The sequence below is a fragment of the Pagrus pagrus genome (assembly GCF_965226575.1).
Source record: "Pagrus pagrus genome assembly, chromosome: 2".
Taxonomy (NCBI): Eukaryota; Metazoa; Chordata; class Actinopteri; order Spariformes; family Sparidae; genus Pagrus; species Pagrus pagrus.
This window is the reverse complement of record NC_140186.1, coordinates 8,799,473-8,818,641: the sequence shown is the minus strand read 5'-3', so window position 1 is coordinate 8,818,641 and position 19,169 is coordinate 8,799,473. Positions and strand designations below refer to the sequence as shown.

Below are 19,169 nucleotides of genomic sequence, written 5' to 3'. Positions count from 1 at the left end.
TGTGTGGGGGAGCTTCACCGTCTGGTCACAGGTGATAAAATATCACACCCAAACTTATTTCAAAGTCAGCAAAGTAAATGCAAATGTTTCGACACCTCTATTGCAAAGTGTCAACAGCAATTTCAAACAATTTCACAAATTGGTGGGGATATTCTGTGCAAGACTGTCAGATTACAATGTTATGTTGACTGTAGTGTTGATTTAAGGTCTACAGGTATTTATATTTAAGTACTTTTCATGTTCTGTAAGTGTATTAAAGTATCCTATGCATGATTTCCCTGAGATGAAGTCGGTAGTGGGACAGTTTTAGGTCGAAATCATAGACTGTTTCAATGAGGTTTGGATCCGACTTTGAGTGTGCCTCCGCGGCCGCCGTAGTTGCGTCCCCAGTCAGGAAACACAACTTGCACACTGTTTAGTAGCCGTGCTAACCACTGGGTGAAGCGATGGCTGAATATTCTCGCGTAAAATCAACCAAACTGGTTTTAAAAGGTCTTAACAAAGGGTGAGTGTGTCTTTTATTCAGTAACATTAATCGCTACAACCTGCAGTTGTACTCGAAGCTAACTAACTAGGTTTGCATCATAGTTGTGCTAAAGATAGCTACGGCTAATGTGTTTGGCGCATTAGCCTTAGCCTTATTTTTGATTAAACCAGTCTGCTAATGCAGACTTGTATGCAGATATTTCTTCCACTGCATCCTAAGTTAGTGTTGCATATAAAAGCCTGTCAGCTACTATCATGAAGAAGGCTGCCGCAGAGCTTAAAACTCACTCTCATAAGTTAGCTGTAGCTAGCTAACACGCTAGTCCCCCTTCTTTGGCTAGCCATTAGCCAAACACAACAACTGTGGTCCAACTTTAAACAAACTACCTGACTTTGTCCAAATATAGTTTAAGCAGCAGATAACGTCAGAAATGTAAAATAGGTTGATTTAGGTTGACGTGGTTTACCTTAACTTTAGACAAAGAAAGCCTCTTAATATTTGTTTATACTGTAAGGTTATGTCAGAGCATATTAGTGAAGTCCAAGTAAAAATAGATGACAAGAGGTCCCATCATTTGAATGGAAAAATAAATAAAAGCACTTCAGCCTTGTGTTCTGTTTCACTTACGAGTTTATTCAGCCATGAAATCAAAGAGACTTTGTTTGTTTAGTTTAGGAAATAAAATATCAGTCAATGAAGACTGAAGACTATTTGTCTTCTGATTCAGATTTCTTCTCCGAAACTACACAGTGCACCTTTCAGGTTAACAAGATTCAGTGTTGTCTGAAGGTGCTGCAGCTTCGTGTCCTAGAACCGTAATACATAACAACAACTTCATGATCTTGAAGGTTGCATTATCACAGTTGCAATATCAAGGAAAATGTATTCACTTTCCACAAACCAGCTCACCCACCTGCGAGGTTTGATTAAACATTTTAAGCTCATTACAAATGCAGACATTTTTAAAAATGTTTTATTGTGTATTTTCACAGGAAAAAGAAGAAGCATAAGGATAGGAAGAGAAAAGCGGATGATGAAGAACAAAAACCTGATGTTGTTGGTAGGTGTATAGACTGTATTTCTAAATTACACAACCCCCTTTCCAAAAAAGTTACGGCGCCGTTTAAAACTTAGATAAAAAAAGAATGCAGTGACTTGCAAATCATTTTCGACCTGTACCTGTAATTGACTACAGCACAAAGAAAAGATGTTTAATGTTCTAACTTTGTTGTTTTTTGTAGATACACTCTCATACTGAATACTACTAGACTACTAAATACTAAACACAGTTACAGCTGCATCTACAAATGTAAGTTAAGCCTCCACCTTGTAAAGCAAAAGCCATCAATAACATCCAGAAACTCAGCCAACTCCTCTGGGCCCCGAGCTCATCTGACATGGACTGATGCAAATTAATGAGTCAACATTTCAGTGTTTTTGGAAATCGTGGACGACATGTCTTCTGGTCTAAGGAAGATACAATTCCAGACTATTGAAAATGTGTGGTGCATTATGAAGCACAAAATCGACAACAGAGATCCTGGACTGTTGAGCAATTGAAGTCATACATCAAGCAAGAATGGGAAAGAATTTCAGTTTCAGTACGTCAATAATTTGTGTTCTCGCTTCCCAAACCCGCAGTGTTGTTAAAAGAAGAAAAGAAGGTGATGTAACACAGTGGTAAAAAATCTCCTGTCCAAACTTTTTTGAATGGTGTTGCAGGCATTGCATTGAGAATGAGCTTATAGTTTCAGATTGAACATTGTCTTTGTGCTGTATTTGATTAAATGTAGGCCGAAAAGGTTTGCAAATCATTCAGTTCTGTTTTAATTTACGTGTAACATAGCGGCTAAACTGTTTTCGAATCTGTGTTGCAGAAGCCAACCAAATGTTATGTCCCATTAACCTCTCCTTAAGAAAGTGAATATTCTTGTAGCATCTACTGTAGATGGGTGAGATATGTTAAGGTTCAAGGTGGCCATTGTGTTTATATGTAGATCATAGATTTTACCTTTTAAAAGAGATTTCAAAAGCTGCAGTGGTCGAGTTACAAATGATGCAACGACAGACACAACAGCCAGGAGCCTCTTTACAGTACTAATGCTGTTGTAATGTCACCCTGACTGTATGTCATAAGGTTCAGAAGCTAGAAGTAAAACTGTATTTCTGCTACTCCTCTGAGTGGATCCTGAGCCTTAATGTTATAGCTTTCAACATGGATTTTTCTCACCAGGTGGCTGGTGGGCTGTCGGCAGCTTCGGGGAAATCACTGGAATGATTGCCATAGAGATGCAGAACAACTCGTACATCCATGCCCTGGACAGCGGGCTCTTCACAGTCGGTGCACCACACAACGGTAAGAGGATGCATTGTAGTGACAGAGTCATTTCAAACATTTAGTTCTGTGCATGAGAACTGCTGTGTTGATGCTGCAGGTCATATTTCTGTCTTCGCACTCGATAGATTCACAATCGGATGTTACAAGTATTTTACAAAGATTTCAACTATTAATTTTTATTTCCAGGAGCATTTCTGAACCTGAACAGGACACATTTTGGGTTTTTTTTAGGTTATGTTTTGTAGCAGAACATGAAATAATACTCTTGACTGCTTGTCTGGGCAATGATTCAGTGTTATTGTACTTCAAACTGAATTGTATAGTAATGTTACTGTTTTTGAACACCGTTTTCAGAATTGTCCAGTTAATGAATACAAACAAAATTACTAATCAAGGTCTTTGCTTTATATGTTTGAATGTGAGCTGCAATGATTACTTGATTTAATAATAAGTCAATCAAGAGCAAAATAATCAGCAGCTATTATGATAATCTATTAATCATTTTCAAACTTTATCAAGCGCTGCATTTTTTTGTTTCCAGCTTCTCAAATGTGAGGAGTGACGCTTTTCTTTGTCATTTGCATACTAATGTTGGCATAAATCATTTATGATTATGATGATCAGTGTCACCCAACCTCACCAAGGACGATGTATGTAGCACAGGAGAAAAGAGTGGGGCTCTACCTGGGAGCAATTGCAGAGTAGCGTCATAATGGAAAAATAGCACCATGTAGGATGTCAGCTGTTTTAAATGAAGATGCAATTCTACATTTTTGCACTTATCCCAAAGTTGGGCAAACTTTGGGATACCCGTTTACTGTATGCTCCAGGCGTTGTGGGGCTTTCAGTCCACAAAGCAGTACGTATTTAAGTAGTAAATCCAGACACCAGACTGAAAAGGCTGAACAGGGGTTGAGTTGAGGGTAAGGACAGAGCTAACTCAGAGCTTTCGCTCACTTCTGCCTTCAGGCACTTCTGAGGTAGCGGTGCCCATTCAGCCGCTACAAACAATTAATTCAGCCCACGTTCTGTGAGAACCAGTGAAAATGGCTGGGAGATCGAAACATCCCAATTCCCTACGTGGGTCCTCATCCTCGGCATGCACGTAAGCTCGTTTCTAGGAGATGAAAGAGGATGCGAGCTAGCTGTATAGAAACAGAGATTAGAGATTTCCCCCTCCTGACTGGATCGTCTGCACAGGAGCCACGCTGTAGATGATGCAGCACTTTAGAAAACGGAAAAATATGTCCACATTCACCTGCAGGTCAGAGGAAACACACTGATTTTCTCTTAGCCGACTCTGAGGGTCACCATCTGACATTTTTCAAAGATAATTAGCCTTTTGAAAAAGCATCTTATGTCACATTTTGCCTCTAGTTTATTAATGCTTTCCTCGTTAACGCCTCGCAGGCTCGGCGCTCCCTTGACCTGAACCCTGTTTGAAGCACTACAAATTATGCAGAAGTTTGATTTATTTTAAAGGTCAGGAAGTGACCTAATTACAGGCAGATCAGATTTATAAAATCGTGAAGAGCCCAAGAGACATCAGTTTAAAATAAAGCAAGCATTTAAATGCAGCACAACAGTTCCTTCCATGTCTCATTGCTGGTGAATTGGACCCAGATCAGCGCAGCACTACCTAGCCAGAGGGTTTGAATTATTAATTACAAGAATGCATAACTAAAATGGGAGGCAGCTCTCAAGGAACTTGATGTGAGAAGAAATTATGCATATTTGATTGTGGCACTAATGGCAATAACTGTTACACAACAATTAATTAAATACTAAATGGTTGTTTTTAATGTGGCAGAAGCTGAAAGATCAGTGTTCAGAATTAGAGAATATTAAAACACAACACAACAAACAAGGGGAAAATGTATTATTTCTGTGTATGGACCAAGATAAAGACATTTGCAAAGAAACACTAAAAACCGCAAAATCTTTAAAAGGTAAACATTGTTTGATGTGTTTCAGAGGATGAAGGACCTGACCCTCCAGAACAGTTTACTGCCATCAAGGTGTCAGACTCAAGGTGAGTACGCAGAGACAAAATACAGTGTATTTGCATCCGCAGATATTGCTTCACCAACAGATTTAATACCAGGCTTCTGCAGGGGCCTCTTATTGTGTCGAGATGTACAAGAGTAATTTACCCTTCCATGAGCCCCTCTAGCCTCTCTTTGTGGAGGACTGCTCCTTCTGGAGCGATTTCTTTAGCTGTTGGATCTCTGGTGAACTCTCTGCGGACTTTATTTAACCTTTCCTGTCATGAAGACAAAGCAATTCTGTATAGCCACAGAAATAACACATATTGGCTTTCCCAATAAACATCAGATCAGCCTTTTTTATGTTTTCTTTTTTTAAGGCATTGTAAAGGTTGTGCCTGTGCCCTCCATTGAATATTTAATTTGGTCATTTTTGCTGTTGCAGGATAGCCTTGAAGTCTGGATATGGCAAGTACCTGGGTATCAACTCTGAGGGTTTGGTGGTGGGGCGCTCCGATGCCATCGGCTCCAGGGAACAATGGGAACCGGTCTTTCAGGAGGTGAGTGGATCTTATATAGTTTCTCCTTTCCCTGGGTGCATACCTACATTTAACCCTCTTGGCCGGCAGGTAAATTGAAATAACGAAGAAGCAGGTCTCAAATACAGGGTAATACCCGAGATGTATTTCAGGTTGTGTGATATGGAGTTTTTTGAGCCGTTACCGATAAATACCTACCACTCATGGCTGATACCTGTAGTTTAATGCACACCTGAGCATAAGAAATGCTCAGATGTATGAAGCAAAGATGGATGATTTAATATTCCATAACTCTAATTAGATTTGTTGTGTTAAAACTGCTGTTGTGTTTTGTTCACCTCCTCTCAGAACGTTTCCGGAACATGTTGTGCAAATTGCAGCGATGACACATTGGACTCTCTCTCTGGTAGACTGCGTGGAAGTGATGAGAATTACAGCGCTACGAAGCGAGACGCGTCGTATGGTTCAGTTCCTTTTTAGGGGGCGAGAGTTACCAGGTTTATGGGCAAAATGATTACGAGTATAATGAAAGAGTAAGATTTAGACTCAAACTTAGACATCTTCTAAGAGAGGTGTGTATTGAGGGCACATCGATAAAAATCACAGCTTTCCCCAAGTGAGCCTCGACTCTCTTTGTGTGCACCTCAGCTGTTGAAAAGACTCAGATCATCCGCCACTGTGTTGGAGTGTGTAGATGTTGCACTTGTTAAGTCAGTGACAGTAATATGGCTTTGTAGTATCAGCTGTATTTATCGGCTGTAAATACATTATCGGCAGAGAATTTATAATTTCCCTCGGTATCATACATCGATAACCCTTCAATACAAGTAGAGCTGAATCGATCACACTTTTAATCGATAAGTTGCTCAACAGTAAAGTGATCGGAAACTATTAACTACTTAGTCATTTTTTTCAAGCAATAATGCCAAAATGTCACAGAATACCAGCTTTTCAAATGTCTAAACAGACAAAAGAATGCTGAAATAAATATCATATGGATAATGTAATAGCTCTAACTTATTAAAATGTATTTGCATCTTTTATATTTTCTTATTTCTCGTGGTGCCCATATGATTAACTATTGCCTGAATATATTTATATTATAATATTTTTTGCACATCATACAGTAAGGGACTGATATTTTAGTCTTTCACGGCTCGCCTCGTGTCTGATTTGAGTTTAGCCCGTGAGAGATAACGGTGCGTTGTCGTCAGGAACAGCTAATTCATTATGCAGAATGCATCTACCTTATCACTGTCGCGCACTGCTCGCCTTGATGCTTTGTTGAACCTATAAACAACCTGCCCGGCACAACCTTGAGACTCTCTTACATCAAATATCAGGCAACCTTTCATGCCTGTCACAACAACCAATCCCACCGCAATTCTATCTAATCTACTGCTTCCTCCACTGTCTTCTTTCTGTTCTGCCTCAGGGCAAAATGGCTCTCCTGGCAGCAAATAGCTGTTTCATCTCCTACAGTGACAGTGGGGACATCGAGGCTAAGAGCAAGACAGCAGGGGATGGCGAGATGCTGAAGGTGATGTGTAAATTGTGCCCTTCCACAAGGATGCATGTTAATCCTTTTCTTTTTAAGCATGCAATCTCTGTGGGGTCCTGACAGTGGAGATGGAAGGGGTAAATGTTTGTGACCTCGCTTCAGGGGAGTTCAAGGTATTGATATTAAATGCAAAACTTCTTTCTGTTTTTTCTCCCCTGAATGATGAACAGATCAGATCGACCGCGGAACGAGAGCCCAGGCGTAAAGATGACATTGCAGAGGAGGACAGGGGCAACGTGAAGTCTTGTGAGGTCAACTATGTGTACGTAACCTCTGCTGTGATTACTTTAGCTCTGACTTAACATGCATGCAGCCCTATCAATAACTAATGAAGGAAACCCATGTTGGCTTCTCTCTGCATTAAACTTTAATATTAACTGTGTCTCACCATCTTCTAGGCTCAATAGTGCTGCTAATGTGCACAAATTAGAGAGTGTAATAAACTCCTTTCTGACATTATGTCCCTAACAAAGGTTTTACAAACATAGCTTTTATTCCTGGACTTGACTTGGTTGATAAATTAATTGTCATATGTGTTCAAATGTCACCAGATCCATGAAAAACTTTAGTCCTGGCTGCTCTGCAGTCAACATGTTTACACAGTGTGCAGCCGTGCTGTCACACACAACGTTAAATACATACAGATACAGACAGGGCAAAAAAACATGCAAACAATAATTAAAACGGAAATAAATGTTCTGGGTTGGTTGGTTGGTTGGTTGGTTGGTTGGTTGGTTGGTTGGTTGGTCGTCAGCAGGATTACACAAAAACTACTGAACAGAACATTGCGATACAGGGCGTAGGCTTGATTGATAAAGGGGACTGTTGGGCCTAGGTGGAGGTATGCGTTGTACTGAGTGCCATTATAGTTTTCTATATGTTGTTAACAACTAATAGATTTGACATAGAGTTTCTCAACACTAGGTCCACTGACTTTGTGTTTCTGAAGTTTTCAGTCAGATCCTTCGGCCTTTCTCAGCAGATGAGTTGCTTAGTTGTCATGAAGATGTTTAGATCCTTTGAAATGACGTGTGTTGCTGCACATTATGAACTCGGAGTGAATATTATGTTTAAATACTGGGTAAAATTAAAAAAGAGTTTAAAGTTATATCTGTGAATTGTTACACCCCTATTGTTTGTCCTTTTTTAGTGGTTTGCAGTGATTTTATTTAAGTGGTATTTGTCTTTAAGCTGCTGTCACATTGTAACAATAATTATACTTCATGTTTCACAACAGCTTGACGTTTTACGTTTTAAGTAATACACCTTTCAGCCCCATTTGATACAAGTGCCAAAGCACTTCAATCTGAGTGCGGAGAAAAACAGTGATTTCCTTCCCATTATCTACACATTGTGTCGGTGTGCACCGATAAGATTTGACAACAAAATCACATCCCCGGATAAGAGATCACGCCTTGAAGCGACCTGCCTCATCAGTCCTGCGCCTTTAAAGATGCAATTGATGGTCTGCTGTTGTGTGGGATGAGAGAGCAGGCAACGCTACATTTCAGCTTCCGATGCTGCAAGTGTTTTATATACGGCCCGTCTGCGGCCTATTAAGTCCCAGGCAATACGTCTGAAGCTGTTTTTTTTTTTGCTTGGCATGCTTTGGCTTGTGTTGCGGCTCTATTATTGTTTTGGATGAATGCTGGGGAAATGGACTCATCATGTTGACATGTTGATAATGGCTGCCCTTGAGCCTGTGTCTTGATGTAGTGTTTAGCGTCTAAAATGCCTTTCAGGATGGAATGCAGCCTGGGAATCATAAAACAAAGGCAGAGCGAAGAGAAACTAACTATCGAGGAAGTTTCTGACTGGATGCCTCTGTTGTTTATGGCGCTGTTGTGGTAGATATTTAAATATATTGTTGAGATCGCTTCTGTTAGAAAAACAGATTATTTTAAGCTCTCCCTTGCACATTTAAAATGTTCATGAAGGTTCACGCCGACAGTGGGAGGACAAATTCCTCACAGCCGATAAAACAGTGCAGTGATACCTTGCTAAATTTCTGGCAGAGCTTCTTTATATACATGCATAATTTAAAGCTGAAATCTTTATTATTAAAGAGGATATTCCTTCACCCTCATTAATAAATTCCACTGTTATCCCTGATAAAACTTTCAGCCTCAGCTTAATATTTAAATAAAGGTACAGAATATGTTAATTTGTGGCAGCGAGTCGGATTAGCCATTCAACTTATTGGTATTTAGCTGCCACTGTCAACATTCAGTGCCTTAGTTCATTCTTAGGCTCATTATCAGGATATTTTCAAATATTAAGCGTCTAAGACAGTGTCAGTTCTCAGGGGAGGATAAGTTGCGAAAATGTCAGTGTTTTTGTGTGTTAATGGAGTTCACTGTCATTTACCTTTGCACGTCCGTTTGTAATACTCTGATTGTTGTTGCTGTTCGAATTACAGGAAGAAGTTTCAAAGTTTTCAAGATCGGCGGCTCAGGGTTAATGAGGGCGACACCTCCACGCTGAAGAGAGCCAGAACAGACGGGAAGTTCCACGAAGCTTTGCTTGACAGGTGTGAAAATAAGCTCGTTCGATATTATTCTCAAACACCTCATTTTTATTATCACTCTTCCTTTAATGTTCTTTCATGTGTAAAGGAGATTTATCCAAGCAGGCATAAAACCAAACCAAAGCTGTTTCACTTATGGTATTCCCTCAGATTTGGGCTTAATTTAAAAATACATCAAAGACTATCATTATTCTCACTTCTGGGGAAAAAAATCTGGTTAAAATGTTAAGCTAAAACTGAGAGGTTAAGTAAAAATGAAATTCAAAACGTCGGAGACTTCACATTTCTAAAGTATGTTTCTTTATCAGTGTTTTTTTATTGATCCAGACCAAAATCATACATAAAAGTGTAATGCTCACTCCAGTTGGACCAGCCTCCATTCATCTTTTTATGTTTACTTTGCAGCAGGAGATGTGTTATTTGAACAAATGAAGGCTCAAAGGCAATTAGTTCAGGGAGCCTTGTGCTGTCATTATAAAGAACTGAGAAATATATTCACATCATCACCCTAGCACTCGTAACAAGTGGGATATGTGAGAATTATGCACGCTGTCATATAATCTGTTTGTCAACAGAAGCAACAAACAAAGCTGCATATCCACTGACTGTACAACGTGTTAAACACACAATAATCAGTTACTTAGACCAACACAGTTGTAAATTTATCATTTAAAAGTCACAGTTTATTTGTGGCTGATTTCAAATTCAAAAAAATTGATTTGGGGCGTTGATATTGACTTAATGATAACAGATAATCGATTGATTAAACGCAGTATTGACACACTGTGACACTGAACGTAACATGTCATCTCTTTGTGTTCTTTACAGGAGAAGCAAAATGAAAGCAGACAGGTACTGCAAGTGAAGACTCAGCTTTATAGATTACTGCCATCATGTCTTTGTAAATGTCTTGATTTTATAGATTTGGCCATTTGATCTTACATTTAGTGTTCGGTTTGTTTTTGTTATTGTTGTTTTTAAAAAAATATTTTGAATAAAATGACATGGTCAAATCAGTTTTGTTGTGATTCATCCTCACTGTGACCCATTCAACTGTTCTGTGTAAATGATTCACTGTCTGTTAAACATGGATTTTAGGATACCACATGTTGGTGTCACATATTGTACCTTTTACTTACTACATTTATTTAATAACTCCAGTTACTTGTTACCTTGCAGATTGCAGGCTGCATCGGAGCCAAATTGTCACTTTTTTTAAAGTAATTTATTTTATTGACAGTTGAATAAAAAACACACTGATACTGATCATCAGAAAAATGCAGATTATTGGATCCAATAATCAGCCAGGCCTATAATGAGTTGACCCATAGTATACAGTATGTACACATATGTAAGTTTATGTAAAATTTACTTGTACTTTGGATACTTGATACTTTCAAAGTACATTTATGGTCAGAAAATTACTTTTGATACTTAAGTACATTCAATATCACATACTTTCAGACTTGTACTCAAGTACTATCTGTATTGTTGACTTTCACTTTTCCCTAAATAATATTTTAACACAATATCTTTACTTTCAATATGTTAGAAAAACAGATTATTTTAAGCTCTCCCTTGCGCATTTAAAATGTTCATGAAGGCTCACATTGACAGTGGGAGGATGGAGCTGATCAAACGGTGCAATGTGGTGATATACCAAATGCAATTGATGTGAAATAATCCATATTTCAACTGTAGCATTTTTTATTAAACTGTATATATAAATATATTTCTAGTAGAATGTCCATTTGTTTTACATTTTATTTACTAAAGTGTGACTTTTGGGTACTTTATACAACACTGGTAGTTCCATACAGTGATTGGATGGTCAGTATAATGTTATATAAACTATGACGGGGTTGGTAATACTCACAGGGAAAACAACTTGCCAAAACAGACCTTTACCTAACCTCTAATGAAAGGTCAGAATGTATTATTCATTTACTGTGACTAATCGGTTTGACAGTATTTGGTGTGATGTTTGCCGTGAGTTTGTGTAATCAGGATAAATGTCACCCAAAAAAGTAAGAGGCTATGTAACACTCCATCCCTCATTGTAATAATAATAATAACAATAATAATTTATGTTTATAGGTGCCTATCAAAGCACTTAAGGACACCCTACAAGACCAAGCTAAAAAAACAAGCAGCAATGGTATACCATAAAAGTTAAAACAATAACAAGTTATAAAATCTTGATTTTAAAACGGAGTCAGAATCACACAGAGTATGCAAGTTTTCTTTTTTTAAGTGTTTTGAGACAGGATTTTGTATTTCCGATGTCTTCTGGGAGAAAGTTCCAAAAGCGTGGGGGAGAGCAGCTGAAGCCTCTCTGGACCGTGTGGTACTCAAGAAGACAGATGGTGTAGTAAGTTTGATGGCAGAAGATGATCTGTGTCTCCGAGGATCTGTATATATATGAAGGAGTTCAGGAAGATACAGAGCAGCAAGGTTATGAAGGGCCTTAAAGGTGAGAAGCAGAATATGAAAAGTCAATGCGATGTTTATCAGGGTGCCAGTGAAGCTGCTGAGGAACCTGAGTGATATGATCTATGCAGGGAGTTCTGGTAATGATGCAGGCTGCAGACTTCTGGACCAACTTCCAAGTTTAAGAAGACACTTGAGAGGGAGACCAAAGAGAATAGAGTTGCAGTTGTCAATACAGGGTCGCCATCAAGGAGTGAATGAGGATTACAGGGCTGTTTGGTGTTTGAGTGCTGCGAGCTGATTGCTGATTGAAGCTTGTTCCATTGAATTTAAGAAAAGGCAAACAACTCCACAGCCAAAACTTGGCAACTCGCATCAAAACAGTCGAGATAAATCTGAGCAATTGTGAGACGATAAATGGCGTATGAAAGAAGGAAAAACAAGTCCATCATAATTTTTGCTCTTTTTGTATTACTTTGGGCTTCTTTAAACTTTTCTTAGATCTTTGTTATTGTGTTAAACAAATCATAGACCTCTGAAACTGTTTGCTATATCATAATGCATGTCTCATCTAAAATCTTAATATGAAGATGAACTATTATCTGACAATTTCAAATAAATCTGGTGGAGGGAAAAAATACATGTATTCCTGTGAAAGTGAAGTACAAGTACCTCAAAGATAGTTGCCAATTTAAAGCTTAAGTAGACAGTACTGGAGAATGATAGTGGATTATTTGGTCTTATTCCCAAATCGTCAAATACGGATGCTTTCGGTAGGTATTCAAAAAGCCACCTGACTGTCGCCAACACAATGCATCAGTATTTGATGACCTGGGAACGAGCCCCAACAATCAACTATCTTTCTCCACAATTGTCTACTTCAGCTTTAAGCAGAGCCCTGAATGAACTTTCCATCACTGTTTTTTAAAGGTTACTTACATCAGTATACAGTATATCTGGATGACCACAGATTGAATTTATCTCTAAGGGTTTCTGTTTAATCTGCTGCCATTTTCACATACTATTCCTTTAGCTTTAAAGTGTTTTTCTTCTTCTTTGCCACCAGCTTTAATCACTTGGTGCATATGATGTGTATTGTTTGTTATCGAACTGATTATATAACTAAATGTAAAATGTAAAACTAACTTCCCCTCGGTGTGAAACTGGTATATTAAGACACTTTTTATTATAGATGAGCAGGTGTCACAGGAGGAAATAAATGCAGTCAACCATGTGAGTGGTCGGAGTGGTCATGTTATTTAGCTTCACTTCCGTGTGGAACAAACCACTAGCGTAGCTGTTTAGAGGGGTGTCCAGATCACGTCTTTACTCATTTTGTCCAAGAATCTCGCTTTTATGGCGAACAAAATAAAAACATTTCAATTAGTTTTCAGTATTCGCCGAAATGTCATATGAATTATTTGTTTTTTATTTGTATAAAATTAGATTTATGTCTCGTTTAGAGCTTCCGGTTTCCCCTCTCGTGCATAAAATAGGGTCACTGTCACGGGATAAACAGTCGCAGGAACTTCCGCATGAAACTTCGTCAGGAACCGACACAGGACGAACAACAGTTTGAGTGAAATCCTCCAAAATGGGTCACTGTGCATTTCTTATTTTAGCGGCTTTATTTACCGTCGCATCGACACAGTTTATACCACCGGTAAGCGACTTTCCCGCCTTATCACTGTGACGCTTAACACAGTGTTGTGTCATTGCCTGGGTGTGTTGTCTAACTACATTAAACTGTATTTGTGCTTTAATTTACAGTATACTGAAGACTGTCGAGCAGAAATGTATCCACCAAATGGTCCTACGTAAGTATCATAAATCGGCAATCGTCAAAGAAAGAGCAGAAAGTAACTGCGTAGTTTGTTAGCCATGTGAACCACTAATATATGTTTTGTAACGTCTGTGCCTCGACTACAACTGCTACTTAACTAGGTTGCCTTCACGTGTTCCTCGAAAACCTGAACATCTAAATTCACAAGTGTTTGTTATCCTTGTCATGGCTGCTGTTTGTTTGAGAAACCTAATATCATAAAGCCTTTGCTGGAGGAGAAGACAATGTGCATTTAGGCGTCATTCCAACACTGATCATTAACTTATCAGTCAATCCACCAACGGTACACATTAATATCAGTTGACACAGCACAATAAGTGCTGCCCAGCTTATGAGAACAGTATATAAAGTCTTTTGTGACTCTTTAGGAGTTTAAATCCATTGATCTGTTAGCTCTGCCGGGATTAAAGGTGACAGATCTGTAACTAAAAGATGTGTGCGTTTAATTGAGAATACATTTACAATACAGCTTTCTTCCTCTAATCTGCAAATCAGCAAACTATAAACAAAAGTCATCAGGCAAGTGTAGATAATCTTCTTTCTTTTTTATTTCAGGGAAGATTCACTTGTTTACATCAGTTTTTCTCTTTCCCGTTGCATAAATGTCAAAGTTACATTTCTAACAGCACTTGAACGCAGCATACTTTTGTAATGATGCCAGTCATTTTAAGGAAATCAGACTAGGGCTGCAGCATTACTTTAATTATTAATCAAGCTACTAATGATTTGTGATTTATCTAATAGTTGTTTGATATATAGACGATCGATAAAGAGTGTAAAATGTATAAAGGTAACACCTGCTAATTGCTTGTTTTGTTTGAAGCTGAAGCCAGAAACCTTTGGGGGATTTTTGCCTGATGAATGCCTAAAATTACCTAAATTGCTGCAAATTAATTAAACTAACAACTTTATCCTATACTCTATTTGTTTCCACATTAGATTAAACTAGGTTTTACTGGTTATATAGAATAATGCATGCCTTTTAACAGAGTCCAGTCTAATCTAATCAATGATTTTTGCCAGTAGGATATCATTAGTTGCATTGTCATGCTTCACTAGTTTTACATCTATTCCTTTCTAATCAGGTTCAAGGGAGCGGTCGGTTGGTACACAGTGGACCTAGACTTGCCGCCCATCAAGAGATGGACAGCTCTGATTACTGACAAGAAAACCGAAGTAAGAAAGTTGTTTATTTTAATGGCTAACCCATTCTCAAAGAGATGAAAAATTATTCATAGTTTGGTCCACATGGTCTGCGTGAAGAGTTTTATCAATGTGATGGCAGTCAACAATCATCGAAAAAAAATAGTCTTAGAAAAATATCAACTTTTTAAAATGTTTCCTCGTGATCTCTTTCTCTGAAGCTGGTCAGCATGATTCAGGCCATCAGAGACTTGGCCAACGCCTTTGTGCCCAGTGGGAAGCTGATCGAGCTGGTCGACATCACGCTGGTGAGTCTCTTTTTGTCTCTCTGTTTCTGTCTCTTTTTATTGCCACAAAAAGCTTTAGGACACTGTGTTTTATTATGGTTTGCAGCCTCTGATGGTGGACACTCTCCCAAACCCTTATGGTGAGGAAATCAAAGGAATTGCAGCTGCTTCAGGAGTTCCTCTCGGTAAGAAAACACTAACGTTTTCAACTTTAAATTTAGTAACATTAAAACAAAAAATGCCCCACTGACGTCCATTTTCTAATTTAGGCGAAGTCGTCTTGTTCAACATCTTCTATGAGGTGTTCACTGTGTGCACATCAGTAGTTGCAGAAGACGATAAGGGTGAGTCATTGTCCACGATCAGATTGATTAACCTTCTTGAAATAATGCTTAATGAGTATTAAAATGCTTTCGGCCTTTGTACAGGTAACCTTGTTCATGGTAGAAATCTGGATTTTGGATTATTTATGGGGTAAGAATCACGCCCGCCCAGAATCACACTTTATAAGCTGGACTCTGATCTTGTAAAGTAACCACTCATGAGACGGACTTGTGCCTCTTCACAGCTGGGATGCGAAAAACAAGTCGTGGATCATCAGTGAGAAGCTGAAGCCTCTGGTGGTCAACCTCGACTTCAAGAAAAATAACCAGACCGTCTTCAAGTCTACAAACTTTGCTGGATATGTTGGCATGCTGACTGGCATCAAGCCTGTAAGTCATTTAGAATTACAGCTGAAGGTTCAAACAGCATTAAATATAATTTAACGTCAATGGCGGCTGTTAAGTCGTTTTGCACTTCCTGCAATGTTCTGGTTGAAAGAAAATATTAAAAAGATTCTTCTTTCTCCCCCCAGCACGTATTCACTCTGACAATGAATGAACGCTTTAGCCTGGATGGAGGATACATCGGTGAGTATTTACACACATATTAACAGAGACGGCCTCCATTTTGTGTTCTAAGTCATCATCATCTAAATCTGTTCACATGCAGGAATCCTGGAGTGGATCTTGGGAAAGAGAGATGGGATGTGGATGAGCTTTCTCACCCGCTCTGTCCTAGAAAATGCAAATAGGTACAGTATTCCTCTTTGTAATTTAAAGGGACATTGTGGAGTTTTTGGCCACTTGTGTCGCAGGTCCCTGTATTATTAGTATGTCATGTTCTAGTTGCGTGTACATGAGGACACACTAGGGGAAGAAGTATTTTGGTTGTTTAGAAAATGCTACGCCACTGTTTTGCTGTGATGCTCCAGAAATGTTTCGTGGACTACAAAACCTGACTAGATTTTTCGGCGGCGTTGGGAAGAGCAGCTAATGACGAAGAATGAATTGAAATTTTTCTGTGAACTAATCCTATAACTAAAAATACTAATACTACATTGTAAAAGTACTCTGCTGCAAGAAAAAGTACGATCAGGACAATGTACTTGAATTATAAAAAGCAACGTAGTCAATGTAGAAACATGGCCTTGTGACTGATATTATATCATTAGTAGTTTATTGATGTGGAGCTCATTTTTTAAGTATTTTGTACAAAATTTGCAACTTAAATAAATCTACTGTTTCAAGAAATGTTTGGGCATGAAAAATGACTAAAATGATCATCAAAATTGATACTGATGTACAGGACGAACGTTTCAAAAGACTAAGAAAAGGTTTTGCAAATGTTTTTATTGGGCAGAGACATTTGTTTGTTAAGTCCAAAGGATTTAGATGATGTGATATGCTTTCAAAAAACAAAACATTTATATTACAACAAAAGCTCCACAGGGTACCTAAATAAAAGGCTGTAATTAATTCAGAGGCAAATTAATCTGTATCGTACAGTCCAGCGGCAAGGCTATTCAATGCTTAACATAAAACAGTAGAGACAAGATATTAAAAAAAAAAAAAACTCAAAGCAATATAAAAAGAACCATAAACAGGATTTAAGGGTAAAATAATGGAAGATAAAAGTTTAATTTAATGAAAGGAAGTGGCTCACAGAAAAAGTTTTAAGCTTCTGTAAAACAGAGTTGAAGCGGTTTGTTCCAGAACACAGCCTCTCTGCGTGAGGCGACAGTGTCCGCTCTGTGTCCAAACAATGAGTCTTGACCTGTTCTCACCAGCTACGAGGAAGCCAAAACTAGCCTGGCTCAGACCAAGCTGCTGGCTCCAGCCTACTTCATCCTCGGAGGAAACCAGACGGGCCAAGGCTGCATCATCACCAGGTCCAGACTGCTCAGTCTTGATATCTTGGAGTAAGTACTGGAGCTCACTCTGTACAATGTAGAGCATTTAAAGCCTATAACCTACACAATGACTGATTGTAACCTTTTCCGTGTCTGGTCTCGTGCGTGTGGCTCAAAAGTCCCAATGACGCAGCTTTTCTTGTGAAACTTGCTTAACTAGGAAGTGTTGACAGCTGATGGTTTCAGATCACCTGACTTAACTCAATTTCACAAACCAGTTGCTTAGTTTAGCTGCTTGTCACGTGTTGAGTTTATTTTTCTTTTGTTGAATTATTGTATTTCAGGATTGACCTGAAGCAGGACCGCTGGTTCGTCCTGGAGACAAACTACGATCACTGGAAGGAGCCTTTGTTCCTGGACGATCGCAGAACTCCTGCCATGAAGTGTATGAACCAGACTTCACAGAAAGTGAGTGCTGATGTAACCAACTTCTTGTGACAGAACTGAACAAATTCTGTGAATGTCTTCAGATGTCGTTAAAGCTCAGTCATGTGAATTGTAGATCTTCAGTACAAGTCTGATACGTTACTTTCCTGTTTAATCTGAGCGTTAAGACACCTTTGATCTGTTCCTTTTCTAGAACATCTCACTGAAGACCCTGTACGACGTGCTCTCAACCAAACCGGTTCTCAACAAGGTGAGTCACAGATCTACTTTTTTCACTTCTCATCTGAATCAGACACCTGCATCGGAGTTCCTCAGGAATGACTCCTAAAGCCTGGAAATAAGTTAGCATTTTGTACATCCAGTTCCCTCATCTTAAGGTCAGTGGTCTGTGGTCTGAGAGTTCAAAAGGCTAAAACTCATAGAAAAGGCTATGTTTTAAGAAATGCCCTTATACATGTGGACGGGTTCTGAGAGTGTAATGGTAGATTGACAGTCAGACTATGGAATCTGTCTGGGTTCATGGCTTGGTGACATTAGGCTGCAGTTCAGTGTAAATAAATTTCTCTCGCTGTGTTTTCCACAGTTGACGACATACACAACACTGATGCAGGTGTCTGAGGGTATCCTGGAGTCGTACATCCGCGACTGCCCGAACCCCTGCATGCCCTGGTAACGGCCCGACCTGCTGAACCCTGATCAGTTTGTGGATGCATATCTGCGTTGAGAAGCTGCGATGGAGACGAGTTCAGCTGATTTTGGAACAAAACTTGTTCCTTTAAATGTTTGCACAAGTGATTAATCACATAAACCAAAGTTTGTTTCAACAGTGACGTTATTTTGACTTTTTCTTAATTTTTCAGGAATACTTTAATGAAAATACTAAATCCTACTTTTTTCCGTTGTGAGGGAAATCGGTACAAAAATGGATAAAAACTGTAAATGTTTCCTTCTTTGTTTCACTGTAATTGTTATGTGTATAACTGCATGATGAGTCTATCAGTGGAGCTTAGCCCGGGCATAGGGACCCCTGAGATGAATGCACTTGTAAATTATTTTTCCATTTTATGTTAAAATCTCAAATCCAGCCCACACTCACCATTTTGTGCCTCCACACTGTGGCCCTGCTGTAGCGTTTTGTTTTTTTAGCACTAACTTTTGTAGTCCTGTGTTAACAGCTTAGTTGTCTGTCTCACCTCATTGACTGACCACTTTGTGCAGTGATACTGTTCGATGTACCTCATCGCTGGGCACTCCCTTATTCATTTTTAAAGATGGTTAATTAAACTATTGTCAAATTTAAGGTTCTGTCTCTGATGTCATTTTTACCATGTGAGTGGTTTGTTTGTTGAATTAAGTTCTTCGATGTCTGCACCTAATGATTATTTTCATCAGCAATTAAAATTTCAATT

The 19,169-nt window shown here is 38.8% G+C and overlaps 2 protein-coding genes across 2 annotated transcripts; both read left to right on the top strand.

Moving 5' to 3' along the window:
- Positions 1-379: 379 nt before the first annotated feature.
- On the top strand, positions 380-10,454 carry frg1 (FSHD region gene 1). Its single transcript, XM_084375622.1, has 9 exons — positions 380-505; positions 1,480-1,547; positions 2,721-2,843; positions 4,800-4,857; positions 5,256-5,370; positions 6,785-6,889; positions 7,081-7,172; positions 9,330-9,440; positions 10,266-10,454. The coding sequence occupies exons 1-9, from the start codon at positions 447-449 to the stop codon at positions 10,300-10,302; spliced, it is 768 nt and encodes a 255-aa protein (XP_084231748.1). The 5' UTR covers positions 380-446; the 3' UTR covers positions 10,303-10,454.
- Positions 10,455-13,388: 2,934 nt separating this feature from the next.
- On the top strand, positions 13,389-19,060 carry asah1b (N-acylsphingosine amidohydrolase (acid ceramidase) 1b). Its single transcript, XM_084376017.1, has 14 exons — positions 13,389-13,530; positions 13,638-13,684; positions 14,796-14,886; positions 15,075-15,161; positions 15,247-15,325; positions 15,410-15,484; positions 15,569-15,614; positions 15,709-15,853; positions 15,997-16,051; positions 16,134-16,215; positions 17,251-17,382; positions 17,658-17,781; positions 17,954-18,010; positions 18,344-19,060. Exons 1-14 carry the CDS (start codon positions 13,462-13,464, stop codon positions 18,431-18,433), a joined length of 1,179 nt encoding a protein of 392 aa, XP_084232143.1. The 5' UTR covers positions 13,389-13,461; the 3' UTR covers positions 18,434-19,060.
- Positions 19,061-19,169: the final 109 nt, after the last annotated feature.